The sequence below is a fragment of the Paroedura picta genome, chromosome 17 (assembly GCF_049243985.1).
Source record: "Paroedura picta isolate Pp20150507F chromosome 17, Ppicta_v3.0, whole genome shotgun sequence".
Classification (NCBI taxonomy): domain Eukaryota; kingdom Metazoa; phylum Chordata; class Lepidosauria; order Squamata; family Gekkonidae; genus Paroedura; species Paroedura picta.
Genome location: NC_135385.1, coordinates 4,662,741 through 4,683,475, shown reverse-complemented (window position 1 = coordinate 4,683,475; position 20,735 = coordinate 4,662,741). Strand labels below are relative to the sequence as shown.

The following is a 20,735-nucleotide window of genomic DNA, read 5'->3' as shown; positions in this document are numbered from 1 at the left end:
ATCGGGTTTTTCTTTTTGTTTTTTTTTTTAACTCCCTGGGCTGTTTATTTAAAAGAAGGTTGCCGCGGCGGATGGGAACGAAACCCTTTTTTTTTTCAGCTGTGTACAGAAGATAGCCTTGGAAATGAAGGGGCAAAGAAAACCCCTCTGCCCCTCATCCATTCCATCTCTGCATCCATGTTCATGTAGGCTTCCTGCCTCGGTGAAGCTGGTGCTAAACGCAGCTGTCTGTATCCTGTGCCCTCTAGCACATGGGTAGTCAAACTGCGGCCCTCCAGATGTCCATGGACTACAATTCCCATGAGCCCCTGCCAGCAAAAGCTGGCAGGGGCTCATGGGAATTGTAGTCCATGGACATCTGGAGGGCCGCAGTTTCACTACCTAGCATTTCATTGACCAGGAATGGGAAGTTGCCCTCAAAGTCTCCAGTGCATCACAGGAACCTCTGCTGGGAGCAGGTGGCCAAGAATAAATCTCTGCTGAAATTCCAAAATAGATTCAGTTCTAATTTTCAGCATTCCAAGGGTGATCTTTTTATTCTGTTGACGGTCAAGAGAACGGCTGTTTGCAGATCTGAATTTTACACGTCCGGTGGGTTCGGCTGTTGTTGTGATTTGGGGCAATTTATTTTTGCAGGACAAATGAGCAGCTTGTGGCGTTCCTGTCCAGATATCGTGACATGAACTTCCTGAAGTCCCATGGAAGGGACAATGCAAGGTAATGAGGGTTTTTTTCCACCCTGTGAGTCTTAGCGTTGACTGTAAATGTTGCAGTGCTGTTTTTTCTATTATTTATGTATGTATGTATTTGTTTGTTTCTTTATTTATGGATTTATTTCCCACCGCTCCTGGCCAAGGCTGTCTCACGGCAGGTTGCAATCAATATCAAAAGACATAGTACATTCCAATTAAGCCCCCCTTCCCAAAATTACAATAATACCCAACAGATGGCAGCAGCGTTATAACCACAATACTTTCCTTCTCCTCCTTTCTGGTTGTTCAAGTGGTCCAGTTTGTGGTTGGTAAAACTGAGACTTTCGCATTAGAAGTGGTAGGAGACAGTTGTCATCCGTTTTTATCCAGCCACTCTCCAGGTGCTCAGGGTGGCACACGTAGTTTCTCCTTCCTCTACTCAACAATCCTGTGACATAGATTAGGCTGAGAAAGAGTGGCCAGTTCAAGGTCGCCTATGTGTGGATTTGGAACTGAGGCTCTAAAGTCAAGCATGCTGACCACTGCACATCCGTGCAAATACAGCATTATGCTTGTAAGGAAAAGCTGCAGGATGAAATCATCGGCCTTGCCTTGAGGCAGCAGGGGAAGACACTCAAGCAACAGGCTTTGTCTCCCATGAAGGGGCAGCGAAAGCTCACAACTTGAATAAATCTTTGTTGGTCTTAAAGGGGCCACTGGACTCTGATTTTGTTTTGTTGTGCTGCTTCAGACCCGCACGGCTACCCACTTGAATCTATTCTACTAGTTGTATCGTAACACACAGGCACTAACACTAACAAGCAGTTTGCAAACTCTTTGAAAAAATTCCCCGTAGGGTTAAGTCCTGGCTATTTGTTCTTGCCCCACTTCTCTTTCAAACGCTCTGATTGGTGTTAGACCAGCAGCAACAGATGGTCATTTCCCAACTCAGTTCTTTCCGCAGTTCAGATTGCTGTTTTTTTTTTTACCAGCTCTGTCCCCAGACGGACACCTGGAATCACGCCTCTGCTCCGAAACCCCTATTATTTTACGGGCGTGAGGATAAGAGGCACAGAGAGAAATGAGCCCAGGCTAGGGGTCAACAAAACAGAGAGCTAATATGCTTCTGAAAACAGGTTTTGCGAAAACAACTTTGCCGTGAAGCATCACTCTTGCTTTGCAGAGAGCGATCTTTCTAAGCGCAGCAGAATTCGTCTCCCTGGTGTTCTTTTTACAGGGATTTGTACTCATAAAAGTCAAACTGGGTCAGATATTGGAGATCATCTGGATTTCACCATTTCTATTAACAGCGGCTGGGGGGGGCTATTAATATGAGTCAGGGGATATACACCCTTGCCCCATATTCTCCTCGAGCCTGTTAACACGGAAGGTGATGTCATTTCCAGGGGGGCGTGGCATGGAGGAGTGGCCAGCTGACTTCACTTCCGGGGCTCCTTGAAGCCTGAAAAATTATTTCAGGGGCTCCTCCACGGCCTGCTCTGACCACGATGACCCCATGCTCACTGTACGTAGCTGAGCTGAGTTCCTTAACTGTGGTTTGATGTTCTACCTGAAATCAGTCCGTACCCCCAACCCCCACGAAAATGTTAAAGTCATTCAAAACACAACGATTCAAAACATCAAAACTGTTTAGAGCAGGGGTAGGCAAACTGCGGCCCTCCAGATGTGCATGGACTGTTTCATGGGAATTGTAGTCCGTGGACATCTGGAGGGCCGCAGTTTGCCCACCCCTGCTCTAGACGCTCACCGGGGGGCGAACCTACTAACCGGCTTTACAGAGTTTTGATGTGGATAAAATGGAGGACAGGAGAAGAATGTGAGCTGCTTTCTCCCCAACTGGGGAGAAAGGTGAGGTATAAATAAATAAATAAATAAATAATTGCTAGTTATATTATTTAGTAGTGCTGTCTGAATGCCTTTTCCAACGAGAAAGGATGCCAGAATCTTTTTTCCTTTCAAAATAGCAATTAACAACTAACAGATTTGTTGCGAGTATTTACTAATAAACCGTTTGTCATTTTACTTCTAACATACGGCGTGAGCAGTTGATACATTTTTTTTTCACAGAGGGAAGAAGTTGTTTCGGTGCCTGTAGTATTTTATTGGAAGGCAGACGATGCTAGTCTTATTGCATGGAGTTCAAGCCAGTTATATTATTTCTTTGCAGTTGACCATCCTCCTTAGAAAACTTTCTTGAGGCAACGAGGCCCCTCCCCATTCCTTCATGGTGGCATCTGTTGTTATCATAATGTGAGAGAGTTGAACAACAGGAGCTCCCTGCAGACCTCTACCTGTTCAGCGACTCCTTGAGCTTTGACAATAGGGAAATCTTCCTGTGTTTCCACTTCCCAATGTCCCTTTTGTACAGAAGGAGAATCCACTGTAGAATCCTCAGGTGAAAACGTGTCCAAGCTCTATCGTTGCTCTCAAGAGCCCCAAAAGCTGTGCTGATATTATCAGATCGGCATGCTTTTGTTTATGTAGTTTCTTTATCTTTTTCATAATTCCTGCTTGTCTCCCTGCTGTTAGAAAAATCTTTGCATGCGGCGTATCTATTTTAGTCCCTAAATGTATCAGATCCCTTGTGAGAACCATGTATGAAACTGGGGTAGACGGAAAGTAGTTGCTACACTGGACTCTGCAGGCTTCAGGTCATGTGCCCAGATGAGGATGTCATCGAATTAAGGATAGGTGAGCACCCCTTCTGCCTTAGGGCTGCAATTAATGTCACCAATACCTTGGTAAAAACCCTTGGTGACGATGACAGGCTGAAGCATAAAGATTTCAATTGGTAATTTAGCCCCTTGAAAGCAAACCGGAGGTATTGCCTGAATACAGGGTGCATTGGAATATGGAGGTAGGCCTCCATTAAATCCAGAGAAGCTAGATATTCATTCCTCTGTATAGCCTGGAGGATGGTGTACATTGATTCCGTATAGAATTTTTGTTTCTTCACCCTGAAGTCCTTTAGGTTCAGAATCACCTACCATTTGCCTGATTTCTTTGGGACTATAAATAAATAACATGGAGTATACACCTTTGAAACATTGGTGAGCTGGTACCTGTTCTACTGCTTCTATTTGCAGGTGTTGTATTGCCTCCTGAATCAGTGTTGCTTTCATGTTGCTGTCTTTTGGAATCAGTGACCCCCAATCTTGGCCCCTGAGTGCCGAGAGGATCCTTGCATCCTCCATTACTTCATCCTGAAGTGTGTAAAATATTTAAGCAACTCATTGAAAGGTTGACCTGCAACCTGGAACCACTCAATTGGTCTCCATGACCTCATAAAAGGCTTCTGGAAATGGGCAAACTGTCAGGTATTTTGGCAGGTGACTTCAAGCCTCGTGCCTAAATTCGAAGATTTCGAGGACTTCAAAGAAGAAGGATTATCACTGGTCTCTCTTTCCTAGTAGAGGCCTCTGTAACAGTCTTTGAAACTGTTCCACCTGGAACAATTAAGATGACATTGCTTTTGTATCTGATTCATCCACTCCCTTTCTTCCTCATCTAAATGAGCCATCAGAGGCATAATTTCAGAATGAGTTTCTTCTGATTCATGCTCCTTGCATGCAACCTCTGCTGCTTGCATGGAGGTCTTTTGAAAAAGAACGCTTCCCCTCCTTGGCCTTTAAGTTGTCTGTCTGCGTCTCGGCCTGGGTCCGCTGTTTCCTTCTGATGAGGAGGACAAGGCACCTGAAGCAGGTGTGGGGTCTGCATCGGGGCCGCCCTCTATTTCCTCTGAAATGCCCCCAGCTTCACGGTGACCACGTGAGGCTGGTAAGAAGCTGAGAAGAGTGGTGGGATCCAAGCCGGTCACCACTCTGCCATCCAGTCCACTGCATGAAATAGATGAGAAAATATGCTTGGTGTCCCCATATTCAGACCTGGGAGGCTGGTTGGGCCTGAAGGCTCTCCTTCAGGGCTCTCCCAGCACCATCGATCCCAGGAGTTGAATGTGTCGGCCTGACGTGGGAATCGGTCGAGAACGTGGCCATCTGGGCGGTGTACCGTTCACCCACTGCCCCGCCTGATGCCCTGCTGGGCCTGCTGGAGGCGGCGGCCGCCTGGACATTGCAGTTCCCCAAATTATTAATTTTGGGGGACTTTAATGTCCATGCGGAGTCGTCGGCTCCAGGACTTGGCCTGGACCTGGTGTCGGCCATGGCGACACTGGGGTTCTCGCAATTTGTTGCTGGTCCCACTCATCAGGCTGGCCACACCCTGGATCTGATCTTTGGTGCTGGTGTTGAGATCGATCTGGTGGCTAACAACATCGTTCCGTGGTCTGACCACCATACCCTGAAGGCTCGCCTACGGATGCCACCCCTCCCCTGTTTGGGTGACGGACGCATTTTAGTCCGCCCACGGAGACTTATGGAATCCGAAGGATTCCTGAATGCTCTGCGGGACCCGATGCCCTCCGGTGTCTCGTTGGAGGCCTTGGTGGAGGACTGGCAGTCCCGCCTGTTGGCCGCCATCGACGAGATAGCTCCTGAGCGCCCTCTCCGCCCTCGCCTCAAGCAGGCCCCGTGGTTTACCGCGGAGCTTCGGGAGAGGAAGAGGGAGGTGAGACGGCTAGAGCGAGTGTGGCGGAAGACCCGCGACGAAGCTACAAGAACATCTCATCGCACGCTTATGAGGGCGTATGAGATGGCGGTGAAAGCGGCAAAGTGTGACTACTTTGCTGCGGAAATCGCGTCCGCTAGCTCTCGCCCAGCCCAATTATTTAGGGTAGTTCGGACTCTTACCGCCCTCGAAGGAGGGCATCAAAATAGTAGTCAATTGGAACTTGGCTGTGAGGCTTTTGTGAGCTATTTTGCGGATAAGATCTTGTCGCTCCGTCGTGACCTTACCGCCACAGTTGATACAGTTTGTGAACTAGAAGCTCCGTGGCCGTTACGGGGGATCAGGTTTGATGGCTTCAGGCGGCTCTCTTTATCCGAAGTGGACAAATTGCTAGGGTCGGTGAGGGCGACCACTTGCCCCCTTGATCCCTGTCCGTCGTGGTTGCTTAAGACCAGCGACCCACGGATAGGTGTTCCCCTGAGGGAGATTATAAACCTCTCCCTTACATCAGGAGAATTCCCTCAGCGGCTCAAGGAGGCAGTGGTTCGCCCTCTTCTGAAAAAACCATCGCTGAATCCGCGGGACCCCGCCAGCTACCGCCCGGTATCGCATCTTGCATTCCTGGGCAAGGTAGTTGAGAGGGCCGCCGCGGACCAGCTCCTAGCATTTTTGGAGGAAACTTCGGCCCTTGATCCATACCAGTCTGGCTTCCGTCCTGGCCATGGGGTGGAGACCGTGCTGGTCGCCCTGACAGATGATCTCCGGCGCCAGCTGGACCGGGGCGGGTCGGCCATTCTCGTGCTATTAGACCTGTCAGCCGCATTTGATATGGTTGACCACGAGCTCTTGGTTCACCGCCTCGCTGATACTGGGATTGGAAGGGTGGCTCTTAAATGGCTATCCTCCTTTCTAGAGAACAGGTCACAGAGGGTCGCTGTGGGGGAGGAGTTATCCGACTCCTTTGCACTCCCATGTGGGGTGCCACAGGGAGCGGTGCTCTCCCCCACGTTATTTAACATCTATATGCATCCCCTGGCTCAGCTGGTACGGAGTTATGGGCTTGGGTGTCATCAGTACGCTGATGATACCCAGCTCTATCTCTTGATGGATGGCCGGCCAGATCTCCCCCCAGAAAAATTCGCCAGTTGTTTGGAAGCAGTGGCTGGATGGATCAGGAAGAGCCGCCTGAGACTCAACCCCTCCAAGACGGAGGTCCTTTGGCTAGGCCGAAGGGAGCAGGAACAGGAAGCGCGTCTTCCCTGCCTGGACGGGGTACAATTGTCATCTGTGCCCCAAGCCAGGAATTTGGGAGTGATTCTGGATGCCTCACTTTCCATGGAGGCCCAGGTCACTAAGGTAGCCCGGACGGCGTTTCTCCATCTACGCCAAGCTCGGCTACTAGCGCCCTACCTGCCCCCGGAACACCTGGCCACTGTGATCCATGCAACGGTTACTTCTAGATTAGACTTCTGTAACTCGCTCTACGCGGGCCTACCCTTGTCTCTAACCCGGAAGTTACAGCTGGTACAGAATGCAGCTGCACGGGTCCTCACTAAATCATCTTGGAGGTCCCATGTTCAGCCTCTGCTGAAGCAGCTGCATTGGTTGCCAGTTTGTTTCCGGATCAGGTTCAAGGTTTTGGTATTAACCTTTAAGACTATACGCGGCTTGGGTCCTGCATACTTGAGGGACCGCCTATCTCCTTATGCCCCCCGCAGGGCACTTCGCTCTGCGGGTAAGAATCTGCTGATGATCCCAGGACCCCGGGAGGCACGCCTGGCCTCGACAAGGGCCAGGGCCTTTTCGGTCCTGGCCCCTACCTGGTGGAATGAGCTCCCTGAAGAGCTGCGGGCCCTGTCGGAGCTCTCTGAGTTCCGCAGAGCCTGCAAAACGGAGCTCTTCCGCCAGGCGTTTGTCTAAGGCCGGGTGATGGCCCGGGGCTAAGATCGGACCCCTCTCCCCGGAGGGGGGAGGCCAGTACTAGACTGACCTGGTTCCCCAGAGTGTTCCATCCTATGCCCAATTATCCTCCGTTCCTTTCTGCTCATCCAGCGGGCCTGTATGGGAATAGTTTTTTTTTTTTTTTTTTTTTTTTTTTTTTAATCGCCATCATTGTGACTTAGTCATTGTTTTAATGGGGTTTTAATGGGGTTTTAATGGGGAATTTTTAATGGTTAATATATTGTATTTGTATTAAAATATTGTGAACCGCCGCGAGCCGGTTTCCGAGAGCGGCGGTCATACAAATCAAATAAATAATAATAATAATAATAATAAATATACAGAGAACTGTCCTAGCGCCATTAGACCTGTCCTAGAGTCTTGCTCAGCAGCCGGAAACCTCATAGGCTTTTGCACTGACATTGCCTCCTACTCTACTGTCCCCCAACATCCCTCCCACCACACCCCTGTTGTTCTTTGAAGTTGCTGAGGCGCAAGGTTTCAATGTTCCTCGGGGCGTCCTTCCTGCTTGCCTACCCGGAATACGGGTGGGCGGAGCCAGTGATATTGCCATTGGTGTGTGTGTGAGTTTCAAGTGAAGATTGGTGCTTTGGCCCTGCCTATCATCCTGATGCATACTGGAGGTAGGTCTCTCAGTCGCCCTCCCCCAAGCCTGGTGCTCTCTCAAATTTTCCTTCTTTTTTAAAGATCTGGACCCTTAGATCTTTTTATTAGAAACAATTCCTTCCATCTCTCCTGTTCTGTGTACGCCAAAAGCTATTGATCTAGCAGGTTGTAGGAACCAGGCTCTGTCAGTCCTGCTGGATAGACAGGGCGATCAAAACTGGAAGGGCACCCTCTCTTGCCTCTGGAAAGTTGTGAAAAAATTGCATAGCTCTGCCTGCAGTGAGAGGAGGTGTGGAGGACTTCCCCCACTGAAGGGGAAAAGACTGTTTTGCTGGAGTGTACAGGATATTGATGTGCTCCTTCAAAATTGCAAATATAATTAACTTGGGAAAATAAGAAAATCTCTATACAGCCTTCGAAGAGACACATTTACTGTAATAGAACACCAAAAGATATTTGAATGACTTGCGCGGAATTGATCTCTCTGTACCTTTCGGGCTGCTCTTGCTAATAAGAGTCCAGCATAATTACATCTGTAATTCTCCAGACATAAACACAGTGCCTTTCCTTGCCGTACGGACACAGGTGTATTCCGTATTTCAGGTTGCAGTGGATATCACACCTGCTCGGCAGTGTACAAACCCGTATTTATAAAATTTCTTTCTCTGTGTAGGGTCAAGGGGATCAATTACGCTTCTGCTTGTCAAAACAAATTTCCTTCGCTTCTTTTTTTGCGTGCCGTTTTGACATTGAAAACGCCCATTGACATACCACTCGTGCACAGTTTATACAGCTTTAATGGCAACAATCCATCCGACTTTTTGTCAGTACAGTTAGCCAAAAGGCTGATTAAAGGAAAAGAGCATCACATAGTATTAAAGAGGGAAGTGGGGGGGGAATCGACAGTGGTTGAGAAAGCCTACCTTAAAGAAAATGTTATTTAAATGATATTTTAAATGATATTTTAGCATGCAGTTTTCACGGACAGAGAGGCTCAATCTGCCAGAGTGAAGAGTTAAGCTGCACCTTGATTAATTCTCTCCTGCCTCCTCCCTCTAGAGGTAGAGGTAGGGGATGGGGGGGGGGGGAGTGTTCCGCCATGTTGTTGGGCTGTACCATGGTCAGACCACTATGCCCTGCGGGTTCGGATCAAGATCCCACCCCCTCCCCAATTGGGCGGCGGGCGTATTTTTGCCTGCCCACAGAGACTCATGGATCCACTTGGTTTCCAGAATGCTCTGCGGGATCCGATGCCTCCCGGCACCTCGTTAGCAGCCATGGTGGAGGACTGGCAGTCACGCCTGAGGGCCGCCATAGATGAGATTGCTCCTAGACGTCCTCTCCGCCCTCGACTCAAACGAGCCCCCTGGTATACTGGCGAGCTCTGGGAGAAGAGGAGGGAAGTGAGACGACCAGAGCGAGTGTGGCGGACGTTTCGTGACAACGCTACACTTATTGCACACTTATGATGGCAGTGAAAGAGGCAAAACATGATTTTTTCGGCTGCAGAAATTGTGTTCACAAGCTCTTGCCCGGCTCAATTATTGCATGTTGAGACGTCTCTCCCTGGACCTTATTTCTCAGGCTTGCCTTGACCCAATTCTCTTTAGGGCAGCTGCATGAAGGAAGACGAGCTTAACCCTGGCTGTGTCACACTTACTCAAAAAGGCCCTGGAAGTTACTATCTGCCTGTTCGGGAAACTTTCCTATGCAGAGAGGCTTCACCTAAAATCCAGATTGGCGCATGTGCCTCTGAGAATTAAGCCCTGAGCATGAAACTCCCAGCACTAGTGTGATCAGCGGGACCTGTGGTAGACTTGACAAGTTCACATAGTAAACATGGAGCTTCCTTATACCAGATCTGACCCTTGGTCCATAGAAATCAGGTGTTTCACAGCATCTCCTACCTGATCTTTTTAACTGGGCATGCCAGGGATTGAACCTGGGGCCTTCTGCAAGCCGAGCAGATGCTCTGCCAGTGAGTCACAGTCCTTCCCCTTGTGACGTGTGAATCGGCCTGTCCATAAGCATTTCTGCACACCCTTTTTGATATGTAGGAATAGAAGAAGAGTTGGTTCTTATATGCTGCTTTTCTCTACCCAAAGGAGTCTCAAAGCAGCTTACAGTCGCCTTCCCTTTCCTCTCCCCACAGCAGACACCCTGTGAGGGAGGGGAGGCTGAGAGAGCCCTGATATCACTGAAGAAGAAGAAGAAGAAGAAGAAGAAGAAGAAGAAGAAGAAGAAGAAGAAGAAGAAGAAGAAGAAGAAGAAGAAGAAGAAGAAGAAGAAGAAGAAGAAGAAGAAGAAGAAGAAGAAGAAGAAGAAGAAGAAGAAGAAGAAGAAGAAGAAGAAGAGTTGGTTCTTATATGTTGCTTTTCTCTACCCGAAGGAGTCTCAAAGTGGCTTCCATTCACCTTCCCTTCCTCTCCCCACAACAGACACCTTGTGAGGGAGGGGAGGCTGAGAGAGCCCTGATATCACTGAAGAAGAAGAAGAAGAGTTGGTTCTTATATGCCGCTTTTCTCTACCCGAAGGAGTCTCAAAGTGGCTTACAGTCGCCTTCCCATTCCTCTCCCCACAACAGACACCCTGTGAGGTGGGTGAGGCTGAGAGAGCCCTGATATCACTGCTCGGTCAGAACAGCTTTATCAGTGCCGTGGCGAGCCCAAGGTCACCCAGCTGGCTGCATGTGAGGAAGGAGCAGGGAATCAAACCCGGCTCACCAGAATAGAAGTCCGCACTCCTAACCACGACACCAAGCTGGTGCAGAGAAGATGGTCTTCAGGGAAACTTGGCTTCACCATTCCTTGGCAGCATTTCTAAAGCCGATGAAAACCTTCCAGTTTGGGAAAATCCTTCCTTCTCTCCCAGCCTCCTCCCCTATGGTGCTCTGCTTATTATAGCCAAAATTACTGTTTTATTGTTGTGTGTGGTGGTTTTACTTGCCCAAAATGAAAGGCAATTTCTAAATGCTTATAATTGCTGCAGGTTTATTCTGCAGATAATCTGTGCTGCAAACCACTCGGAATGCGCAAGACGAAAGAAAAGCAGCAAAACAGTATTTTCATAAAACGCTAGCAAACATCTGACAATAATTACTTCGGAACACATGAATGGAGGGAGTCAAACCACACATCAGTCACAACACAGAGTAAGATGTAATTAATTGTTTATGCATTTGGAAGGCATAATCTCCACACACAAAAAAAACATGAACTATTATTAATATTCCTTCTGGAGGCAGGCCAAGGAGAGCATTAGATCCCTTTATTATTAAATTAATACCCAGATTAGGGTCTTTAATTCGTCTGACTGGTCCATGCCGAGTTTAGCATTTTAAATCTGGTGTTAAGCGCAAGGGACATGCATGATCTTGTTTTTATGTATTTTTATAGGCTCAGTTGCAGAATGACAAGCAGGTGATCAGAGGGAAGAACAGAAGACGTCGGCCTGAATTTTCCTTTATTACTCTCCCAGTCCAAATGTAAAAAGATCTGCTCTCTAAACTAGGGGTAGGCGAACCGTGGCCCTCCACATGTCCATGGACTACAATTCCCATGAGACAGTCCGTGGACATCTGGAGGACCACAGTTTGCCCACCCCTGTTCTAGAGGTTTAAACCTAGATCAGCCAGACCTTTGCCATGCTGGCTGTGGCTAGAAGATTAATATTTAACCTTCAGTGGTAACACAGATTTAATTGTCTCTCCCCTTCCCGTTTCTTCATTCAGTTTAGCACTAATCAGACATCAGGAGATTTGTTTGTACTCTCCCAAATTCAGAAAAGTAATTGCCTTCTTCTTCTTCTTCTTCTTTCTTTCTTTCTTTCTTTCTTTCTTTCTTTCTTTCTTTCTTTCTTTCTTTCTTTCTTTCTTTCTTTCTTTCTTTCTTTCTTTCTTTCTTTCTTTCTTTCTTTCTTTCTTTCTTTACTCCTTTGCTTTCATTTTCCATGGTTGATTTTCAGCCATGGCAATCCTGCTGCCTTTTTCCCACACAAGGTAAATTAATTATACCATAAGTAATTTTCCATTGTTGCTTTCAGCTAGTGAAAAGCCATTTCCTCATTTAGGAAAACAGGTTTGTAAATGTCTCAGGCCCAGGATGTAAAATTTGTGATTTGCCGACTAGAACTGGGGAGCCTGAGTTCGGGTTCCTACTCTAGTGTGAAGCTGTGCGGTCCTTTAGAGAGTTACTCGGGTGGAAGACCATAGAAATCAGTAGACTTAGGCCGATTCCGCACACATAGGATAATGCACTTTCATTGTGCTTTGGCAGCTGGATTTTCCTGTGCAGAACGGAAAATCAACTTCTAAAGTGCATTGAAAGTGCATTATCTATTGTGTGCAGACTAGGTCTTAGAATGGAGTAACTCTGATGAGGATTGTGCCATAATGACCTTGTGCTGGACAATTCTTTCTCATCTTAGCCCCTACCTCATAAGGATAGATTCAAGTGCATGCCGTGTTGGTCTGAAGTAGCGCAACAAAATCGGAGTCCAATAGCACCCTTAAGACCAACGAAGATTTATTCAAGGCGTGAGCTTAAAGATGCCATTGGTCTTAAAGGTGCCATTGGACTCTGATTTTGTTGTACTAGCCCTTAAGGTCTTAATGCTTTGGGCTGATCCTGCGTTGAGCAGGGGGTTGGACTAGATGGTCTGTATGGCCCCTTCCAACTCTATGATTCTATGATTCTATGATTCTGCGTTGAGCAGGGGGTTGGACTAGATGGCCTGTATGGCCCCTTCCAACTCTATGATTCTATGATTCTATGATCCTGCGTTGAGCAGGGGGTTGGACTAGATGGCCTGTATGGCCCCTTCCAACTCTATGATTCTATGATCCTGCGTTGAGCAGGGGGTTGGACTAGATGGCCTGTATGGCCCCTTCCAACTCTATGATTCTATGATTCTATGATTCTGCGTTGAGCAGGGGGTTGGACTAGATGGCCTGTGTGGCCCCTTCCAACTCTATGATTCTATGATCCTGCGTTGAGCAGGGGGTTGGACTAGATGGCCTGTATGGCCCCTTCCAATTCTAGGATTCTGTGATTCTGTGAAGGGTATTGTGTGGGGAGGGTGGAGGAAGAGAGTAACATGAAATGACCGATTGGCCTTAAGCCAATCGTATTATTTAACCTACTTCACAAGGTGGTTGTGATAATAAAACTGCAAGGGGGAAGAGTCATGTTCTCTCGGGAAGAGAATTGGCTTATTCTGTTTTCTCACTGCAACAAGATTTTGTTTAATATCAGAATGTGAAGGTTTTGCTCCGACAACATTGTGCCATTAATCATACCGTTCGAAAAAACTAAAAAAAAAAAACCCTCCTAGCCCTTTAATTTATTTCCATACAGCAGACATGTTTATCACTTTGCAGATGGTCAGAGGCCCTGCTGAAGGCAGCCAGAAGCCATGGCGGGGTTGCCTGCAGCAGCACGGCCAACTTTTTGTTGCCATCCCAGGGCTGATGGGGGTTAGGAGTCAGGACGGGGAAAAAAAGACTTATTCGCACTGTGTGCAATTGAATTGGTTGGGACCGGCATGGCGTGTGGTGCTTGCAGCTGGCTTAGACAGCTTTAAAAGCGTTGAGACAGATTCCAAGAGAATAGCTCTAACGCTGCCTGTTCACCATGGCTAGTTGAAACACCCATGTTCAGAGGTGTCATAGCCTTGAATCCACACAGGAAGCTGCATTATAAGGAATCAAACCACCGGTCCATCTAGGTCTGTGTTGTTCACTCAGAGTGGCAGCCGTTCTCCAGGATTTTAAGTAGAGAGATCTTTCACATGGTCTGCTACGTGATCCGTTTTAAACTGGAGGTGCAGGAGGCTGAACATTCTGTATGCCGAGCAGATGCTCTGCCACTGAGCCCTGGCCCTCCCATAATGCTAATCACTAGACAGCAAAATGCTAGTCACCGGACCAAGACATATGAAGAAAGGTTGGGGGAGCTTGATCTGTTTAGCCTGGAGAGGAGACGACTGAGAGGGGAATCTGATAACCATCTTCACGTATTTAAAGGGAATCCACTTTTTGGGATTACAACTGATCTCGCTACATATTGGATGATGTAGCGAGATCAGCGCTGGGAGGAGGCGGGTTAAAACCACAAAAAACAAGCGTCTGCGGAAGTTAAGTCTCGCTGCTTTTTCATTGTGCGGAATGGCTCTGAATATAACCAAAGCGCCCTTAGCGTTTCTTGCTAGCCTAAGCTCGTACTGAGCTTTAGCTTTTCTAACACTCTCCCTACAAGCATTGGTTATTTGTTTATATTCCTCCTTGCTTGCCATCTTTCCTCCAAGGATCCATTCAACTCCTCTCTGCTTGCACTCACGTCACTGGATAGAGTCACCTGTGTCTTCTCATTCAGCTGAACATCTCTGAAACAAAACAAAAGAGCTAAGTAGCCATGATAAATGTATTCTCTCCATCTACCTGACAGACAGGGCTAAGCTTCCCCAGTCCGTATGATGCCCAGTGCCTTTGCTCCACCTGCACTGGGATAAGAAAAGAGAGAGATTCTTTATCAAGGACTGATCAGCATTTAACTGAAATGGCGGCCTTCATTAAACCAGACTTGGTGTCTTCCTTCCTGGGAAATTAAAACTCAAAGAAACCTCGTCGTTTCAAAAACTGTCTCCAGTAATGTCCAGATCTTTCTGCAGTGTGATTGCTTGATGTTTCATTTCAAAGATTTTTTTTTTAGTTTTCTGAATTGTAGAAATAAATGATTGAGTTTTCTGTGTGTGTGTGTGTGTGTGTGTGTGTGTGAATTAATATTTAATTTGCAGCGAACTGCATAAATATTGTAATTGGAGATTCTAGACCGCCACATTAAAATTGCAAGACATTTCCATTACCCCTCATAATAGAAAGTGAAATTAGAATCTAGTCTGTGGAGGGGGGGGGAATCAACTTCTTGACAGATTTTCTATCTTCTCAGCCGTCATAAACGTACATCCAACTTTGCCAGCCAGGCTGCCTTTTTCCATAATTGCATGGCTGTCTTTCCTTTGTTGTCTTTCCTTGGTTCCTCCATTTTTTTGTTTGTTTGTCTGTTTTAAAGAAATTCTCACCAGAGAGAGAGTTGCTGATGGCCAAAGCACCAAAATAGCACAAAAAAGGGACGTGGGGATTAAATTCAGAGCATTCTTTGGCTTTGTTCAAGCAAAATACCCAACTGGGCTTTTATGTGACATGGCTTTACACACACCCTCCAGCCCCTGATTTCTCCCCACCCTGAATTGAATTACCACAAGGAAAATAATTTGCCTTTTTAAAAGCTGGGTTACATAGTATTAAATAATTACTATGTATAGTAAATAATTACTATATATACTCCAGATGTCTGTGGACTACAATGCCCATGAGCCCCTGCTGGACAACTGGAGAGCCCATGTTTGGGCCCCCCTGGTATATATTGTCCATGAGGTATTTTGTGGCAGCTGACTGCGCATTTTGGTGTAGTGGTTAGGAGTGCGGACTTCTAATCTGGCACGCCAGGTTTGATTCCCCGCTCCCCCACATGCAACCAGCTGGGTGACCTTGGGCTCACCACGCCTCTGATAAAACTGTTCTGACCGAGCAGGAATATCAGGACTCTCTCAGCCTCACCCACCCCACAGGGTGTCTGTTGTGGGGAGAGGAATGGGAAGGCGACTGTAAGCTGCTTTGAGCCTCCTTTGGGTAGAGAAAAGCGGCATAGAAGAACCAACTCTTCTTCTTCTTCTTCATTCAGAAGGTGACCCTCTTCATCCTTTTAGGCCCCAAAAGGGATACCAGTAAATTCTTTGTCAGTACATTTATGTTTAAGAGGAGCTGTCTTCCTTTATTTTTAAGATCTGATTTTAACTTGCTTTCTTTATAGGTTTATTAGAAAACAAGGTTTGGATAGACTTTTCCTGGAATGTGACACCCACATGTGGCGCCTCGGAGACCGGAAAATTCCAGAAGGCATAACGGTTGACGGAGGTTCAGACTGGTTTCTCCTCAACAAGAAGTTTGTGGAGTACGTCACGTTCTCCAGCGATGACCTGGTGACAAAGATGAAGAGGTTCTACTCCTACACGTTGCTTCCAGCTGAAGTGAGTCCACTGAGAGGATCTGACCTAGGAAAAATGAGCTTGGGGTCTTTTGGGAATGCCCAAATTACGCTTCTTAAGCCTTTTAAATTTTCATCTCTTCTTAAATATATAAGTTTTACAAATTCCGTCTGAGCATCCGGAAGAAGTTCCTGACAGTCAGAGTGGTTCCTCAGTGGACCAGGCTTCCTCGGGAGGTGGTGGGTTCTCAATCTTTGGAAATTTTTAAACAGAGGCTAGATAGTCATCTGAGAGAAATGCTGGTTTTATGAACTTAGGCAGATTGTGAGTGGGTGGGCAGGAAGGGATGTGCCAGTGTTTGTCCCTTGTGGCCCTTCCTTGCCTATCCAGGGAATTGGTAATCACCGCTGTGGGATGGTAGGTGAATTCCCTCCCGGCCAGTCTGGATTCTGGAGATTTCCGGTGTGGGGGGGGGGGATCACGGGGGCATGAAATTGGGGCGGGCAGGTAGTTGTGAGTGCCCTGCATAGTGCAGGGGGCTGGACTAGATGACCCTGGAGGTCCCTTCCAATTCTGTGATTCTAAAGGAAACATGAAAGGTATCCGTTTCACCTCCAATAACCCTTTCCCCGTGCATTCTCTGTGGAGCCCCTGCAGACACAAGGCAGTGGGCGATGGAGTAGGTCCCCACCACCATCTCCCCCATCATCTCCCCCGGCCTGAATCACAATGTCTGCTTTGATGGGCTTAACCAGGCAATTCAAGCATGAAACCCATATTCACTGAGCTGTCATTTAACATTTTAAAAGAGCAGGGGGATTGTCTGGGTGGGTCAGCCAGACTAAATGCTGCGCCATTTATTTATAGAGCATCCAGGAGTGGATTTTACCAGACGAGTCGCTGCTCTTTAAAGTCACGTTATTTCCCCCCAGAGCCCAATTTGATCATGCTTCACTTTTGTCCCTGCGATATTTCCTTTTATGTCCACTTGTGTGTGTGTGTGTGTGTGTGTGTGTGTGTTTTTAATTCACTCTCAAGTGACCTATCAACTGTGCATCGGTACCTATGATTTGTAGACGAGCTGAAATGATGATGATGCAGAGATATAATTAGCAAAGCCTGATGGGAAATTCCCCAGATCGGCAAATATTTAAGCATTTTGGAAGTCATCGCGGGGGATGCCAGGGCTCTTCTGTCTTGTGTATTTCAGCGCAAGGTCATTTCTGGCTTGTGGCACATTGCCACTTCAAGTAAAAGGCTGGCCTTTCAGGTGTTGGCTTATGGCAATTAAAAAGAGCCTCTTGTGGCACAGGGTGGTAAGGCAGCCGACATGCCGTCTGAAGCTCTGCCCATGAGGTTGGGAGTTCGATCCCAGCAGCCGGCTCAAGGTTGACTCAGCCTTCCATCCTTCCAAGGTCGGTAAAATGAGGACCCAGCTTGCTGGGGGGTAAAGGGTAATGACTGGGGAAGGCACTGGCAAACCACCCTGTATTGAGTCTGCCATGAGAACGCTGGAGGGCGTCACCCCAAGGGTCAGACATGACTCGGTGCTTGCACAGGGGATACCTTTACCTTTACCTTATGGCAATTACATTGGTTATTGTCTCAGACCTTTTGTTCCTCTGGTACAGTCTCACATAGGAGGCTCTGCAGATTTCATTAACAAATTGAAAGAGGTGCAACTGGATGGCCTTTTGTTCACGCTGAGATGCTCTTTGGACTCTTAGATTCCCACGTGGAGACGTCGGCAATCACAGGAGATATTTCTAAGGGGGAGGGGTGATCCCAGCCCAGTATTTATTTATTTATTACTTATTTTACTTACCAAAGTCATATCCCGCCTCGTTAGGGCCGCCAAGACGCCGAACAGATTAAAGGTCGATCGTAAAAAAACATATTTTGAAATACAAACAGATCCAAGAGAGATAATTAAAAACGTATTCAGGTAATGAAAATCAAGTTAAAATGCCCATGCAGCTCAACAAGATACGCTTTGAAATGAGCTTCGGCCCAGGTCTTAATGAATCACTTCCTTCCCTGTGGCTCTAGCCATCTCCCGTCTGTTTTCATCACCTGCCAACCCTGAGGTGCACCCAAGGCTTTAAAATCTACAGGGATGTACCACTGATTGCCCTGGGGGACACAGGAGAGGTTAGCCCCTTCCCTAACCCAGCCTCAGTGATACCTTCCAGGTGAGCCCTCTCCAGGATTAAATTCCGGATGGCAGCTATTGTTCCTGTGACCCACCTGGCATTTCCACCTGGGTTTCATGCCCAGGTGGGTTATTGATATGGTTGCCAACATCACCTTGACTGGAAGGAGAGCCCGAAAAGACCAGAGCACGCCGTTTCCCATTGTCCCTTACCTGGCCAGCTCTCTTCCCAGCAACACACCTGCCTCACGAACTGCTAATCGTGGCGCCATCTTGTTTAAGGACCGTCAAAGGTATCTCTGGGGTTCAGGAGTGGCTGATTTGTACATGGGTGTGTTTGACAAGAAAGGCACTCAGTCCTTATGAGTATCCCAGTGGCCACTGGCTCAGTTCCCAGCATCCCCAGTATGAAAAGTCAAGAAATAAAAAGGTAAAGGTATCCCTTGTGCAAGCACCGAGTCATGTCTGACCCTTGGGGTGACGCCTTCCAGCGTTTTCATGGCAGACTCCATACGGGGTGGTTTGCCAGTGCCTTCCCCAGTCATTACCCTTTACCCCCCAGCAAGCTGGGTCCTCATTTTACCGACCTCGGAAGGATGGGAGGCTGAGTCAACCTTGAGCCGGCTGCTGGGATCGAACTCCCAGCCTCATGGGCAGAGCTTTCAGACGGCTGCCTTACCACTCTGCACCACAAGAGGCTCTTAGTCAAGAAATAGGTGACGTGAAAAGGCATCTCCCTACCTGAGGCCCTGGAGGGCCACTCTGAGTCCCAGTAGACAAGACTGGTCTTGACAGAAGAGTGCCCTGAGGCGGTAGAGGGCAGCTCCTTGTGCATAAGCCTGCGACCCACAAACCAGCTGGGGGGGTCCGTCACAGTTCGGCACCTCCCCTGAGGAATGCGGGTTGGCAGGGACGCGTGATCTCCCTCTCAGCCCAAGTAGAACAGAAACCATTTGCAACCAGAGTTGGGGAGAGAGACCCCAGGAGAACCGGACGAACCAAGAGACAAGGGCTTTTTTTTGTTGTTGTTGTTTGTTTTCACAGTCCTTCTTTCACACCGTCCTCGAAAACAGCCCCCACTGCAACTCCATGGTGGACAACAACCTGCGCATCACCAACTGGAACCGTAAGCTGGGCTGCAAGTGCCAGTATAAGAACATCGTAGACTGGTGTGGTTGCTCGCCCAACGACTTCAAGCCCGCAGATTTCCACCGGTTCCAGGTGAGCAAACGCCTGCCCAGGGGCCTGCTGTCTCCAGCCTGTCGAAAACTCACCCAGGATGCTCAGCTGTGAGTCTGGCAAGTGGAGTTTTGTTTTGCCCATCCTCCCAGGATGCTCAGCTGTGAGTCTGGCTAGTGGAGTTTTGTTTTGCCCATCCTCCCAGGATGCTCAGCTGTGAGTCTGGCTAGTGGAGTTTTGTTTTGCCCATCCTCCCAGGATGCTCAGCTGTGAGTCTGGCTAGTGGAGTTTTGTTTGGCCCATCCTCCCAGGAGTCCAGCACGGCATCCGTAGTTCAGTCTTCCTCCTGTTAATCCTCACGGATACAGTAGGGTAGGCCAAGAGAGGGTAACCCTGCAGGTCAAAAGAAGAGCTGGACCCAAGTTTTTCTGGTCTCTGTCTAGCCTCACGCTGTCGGTCTCTGAGGTCCCCAGAGGTTTATTCAGCAGACTGGGGCATCGCATCCCCATTCCTTATGCCTTGTTTTACGACATGGGGGGAAGGGCCCACCCCACTTGAAGCCCCAGCGTCCCAGGCCTCTTGGTGGAGTGGGTAGGAGCGCAGACTTCTAATCTAGTGAGCTGGGTTCGATTCTTCATTCCCCCACATGCAACCAGCTGGGAGACCTTGGGCTCGACACAATACCCATAAAGCTGTTCTGACCGAGCAGGAATATCAGGGCTCTCTCAGCCTCACCCACCCCACAGGGTGTCTGTTGTGGGGAGAGGAAAGGGAAGGCAAATGTAAGCCTCTCTGAGACTCCTTTGGTAGGGAAAAGCAGCATATAAGAACCAGCTCTTCTTCTTCTATAGTAATATCAGGGCTCTCTCAGCCTCACCTCCCTCACAGGGTGTCTGTTGTGGGGAGAAGAAAGGGAAGGCGAATGTAAGCCGCTTGGAGACTCCTTTGGTAGGGAAAAGTGGCCTATAAGAACCAACTCTTCTTCTTCTTCAGTAATCTCAGGGCTCTCTCAGCCCCACCTCCCTCACAGGGTATTTGTTGTGGGGAGAGGAAAAGGAAGTCAAATGTAAGCCACTTTAAGACTCTGGGGAGAGAAAAGTGGCCTATAAGAACCAGCTCTTCTTCTTCTTCAGTAATCTCAGGGCTCTCTCAGCCTCACCTCCCTCACAGGGTGTCTGTTGTGGGGAGAGGAAAGGGAAGAAGGTTGTAAGCCACTTTGAGACTCCTTTGGGAGAGAAAAAGCAGCATATAAGAACCAACTCTTCTTCTTGGCCTCTCTACATATGCATAGAATCAACCTTAGCTTCTGCTTAATCCCCTAAAATAACCTTTCGATTTCCCCTCTTGTTTAAGTGTAATGAAAATCCAGTGGAGAGGGACAGGCAGGCAGGGGGTGTTATTTATTGCAACGGTGTGTGTGAAAAATAAAACGCCCAAGCTGTAATCCTGGCCCCGTGCCTTTCTTGCTCCCTGAATGTCCAGTCCCTGCTTCTTAGACAGGCAAGCGGAACACC

The 20,735-nt window shown here is 48.0% G+C and overlaps 1 protein-coding gene across 1 annotated transcript in view; it reads left to right on the top strand.

The window, feature by feature from the left end:
* Nucleotides 1–20,735, top strand: part of XYLT1 (xylosyltransferase 1) — a gene marked incomplete at its 5' end in the record, with an annotated part of 88,939 nt that overhangs the window by 38,186 nt on the left and 30,018 nt on the right. Inside the window, 3 exons of the mRNA XM_077317091.1 lie at nt 637–717; nt 15,716–15,932; nt 19,087–19,263. Coding sequence (XP_077173206.1) covers nt 637–717; nt 15,716–15,932; nt 19,087–19,263 — 475 coding nt within the window. The remainder of the gene's footprint in view (nt 1–636; nt 718–15,715; nt 15,933–19,086; nt 19,264–20,735) is intronic.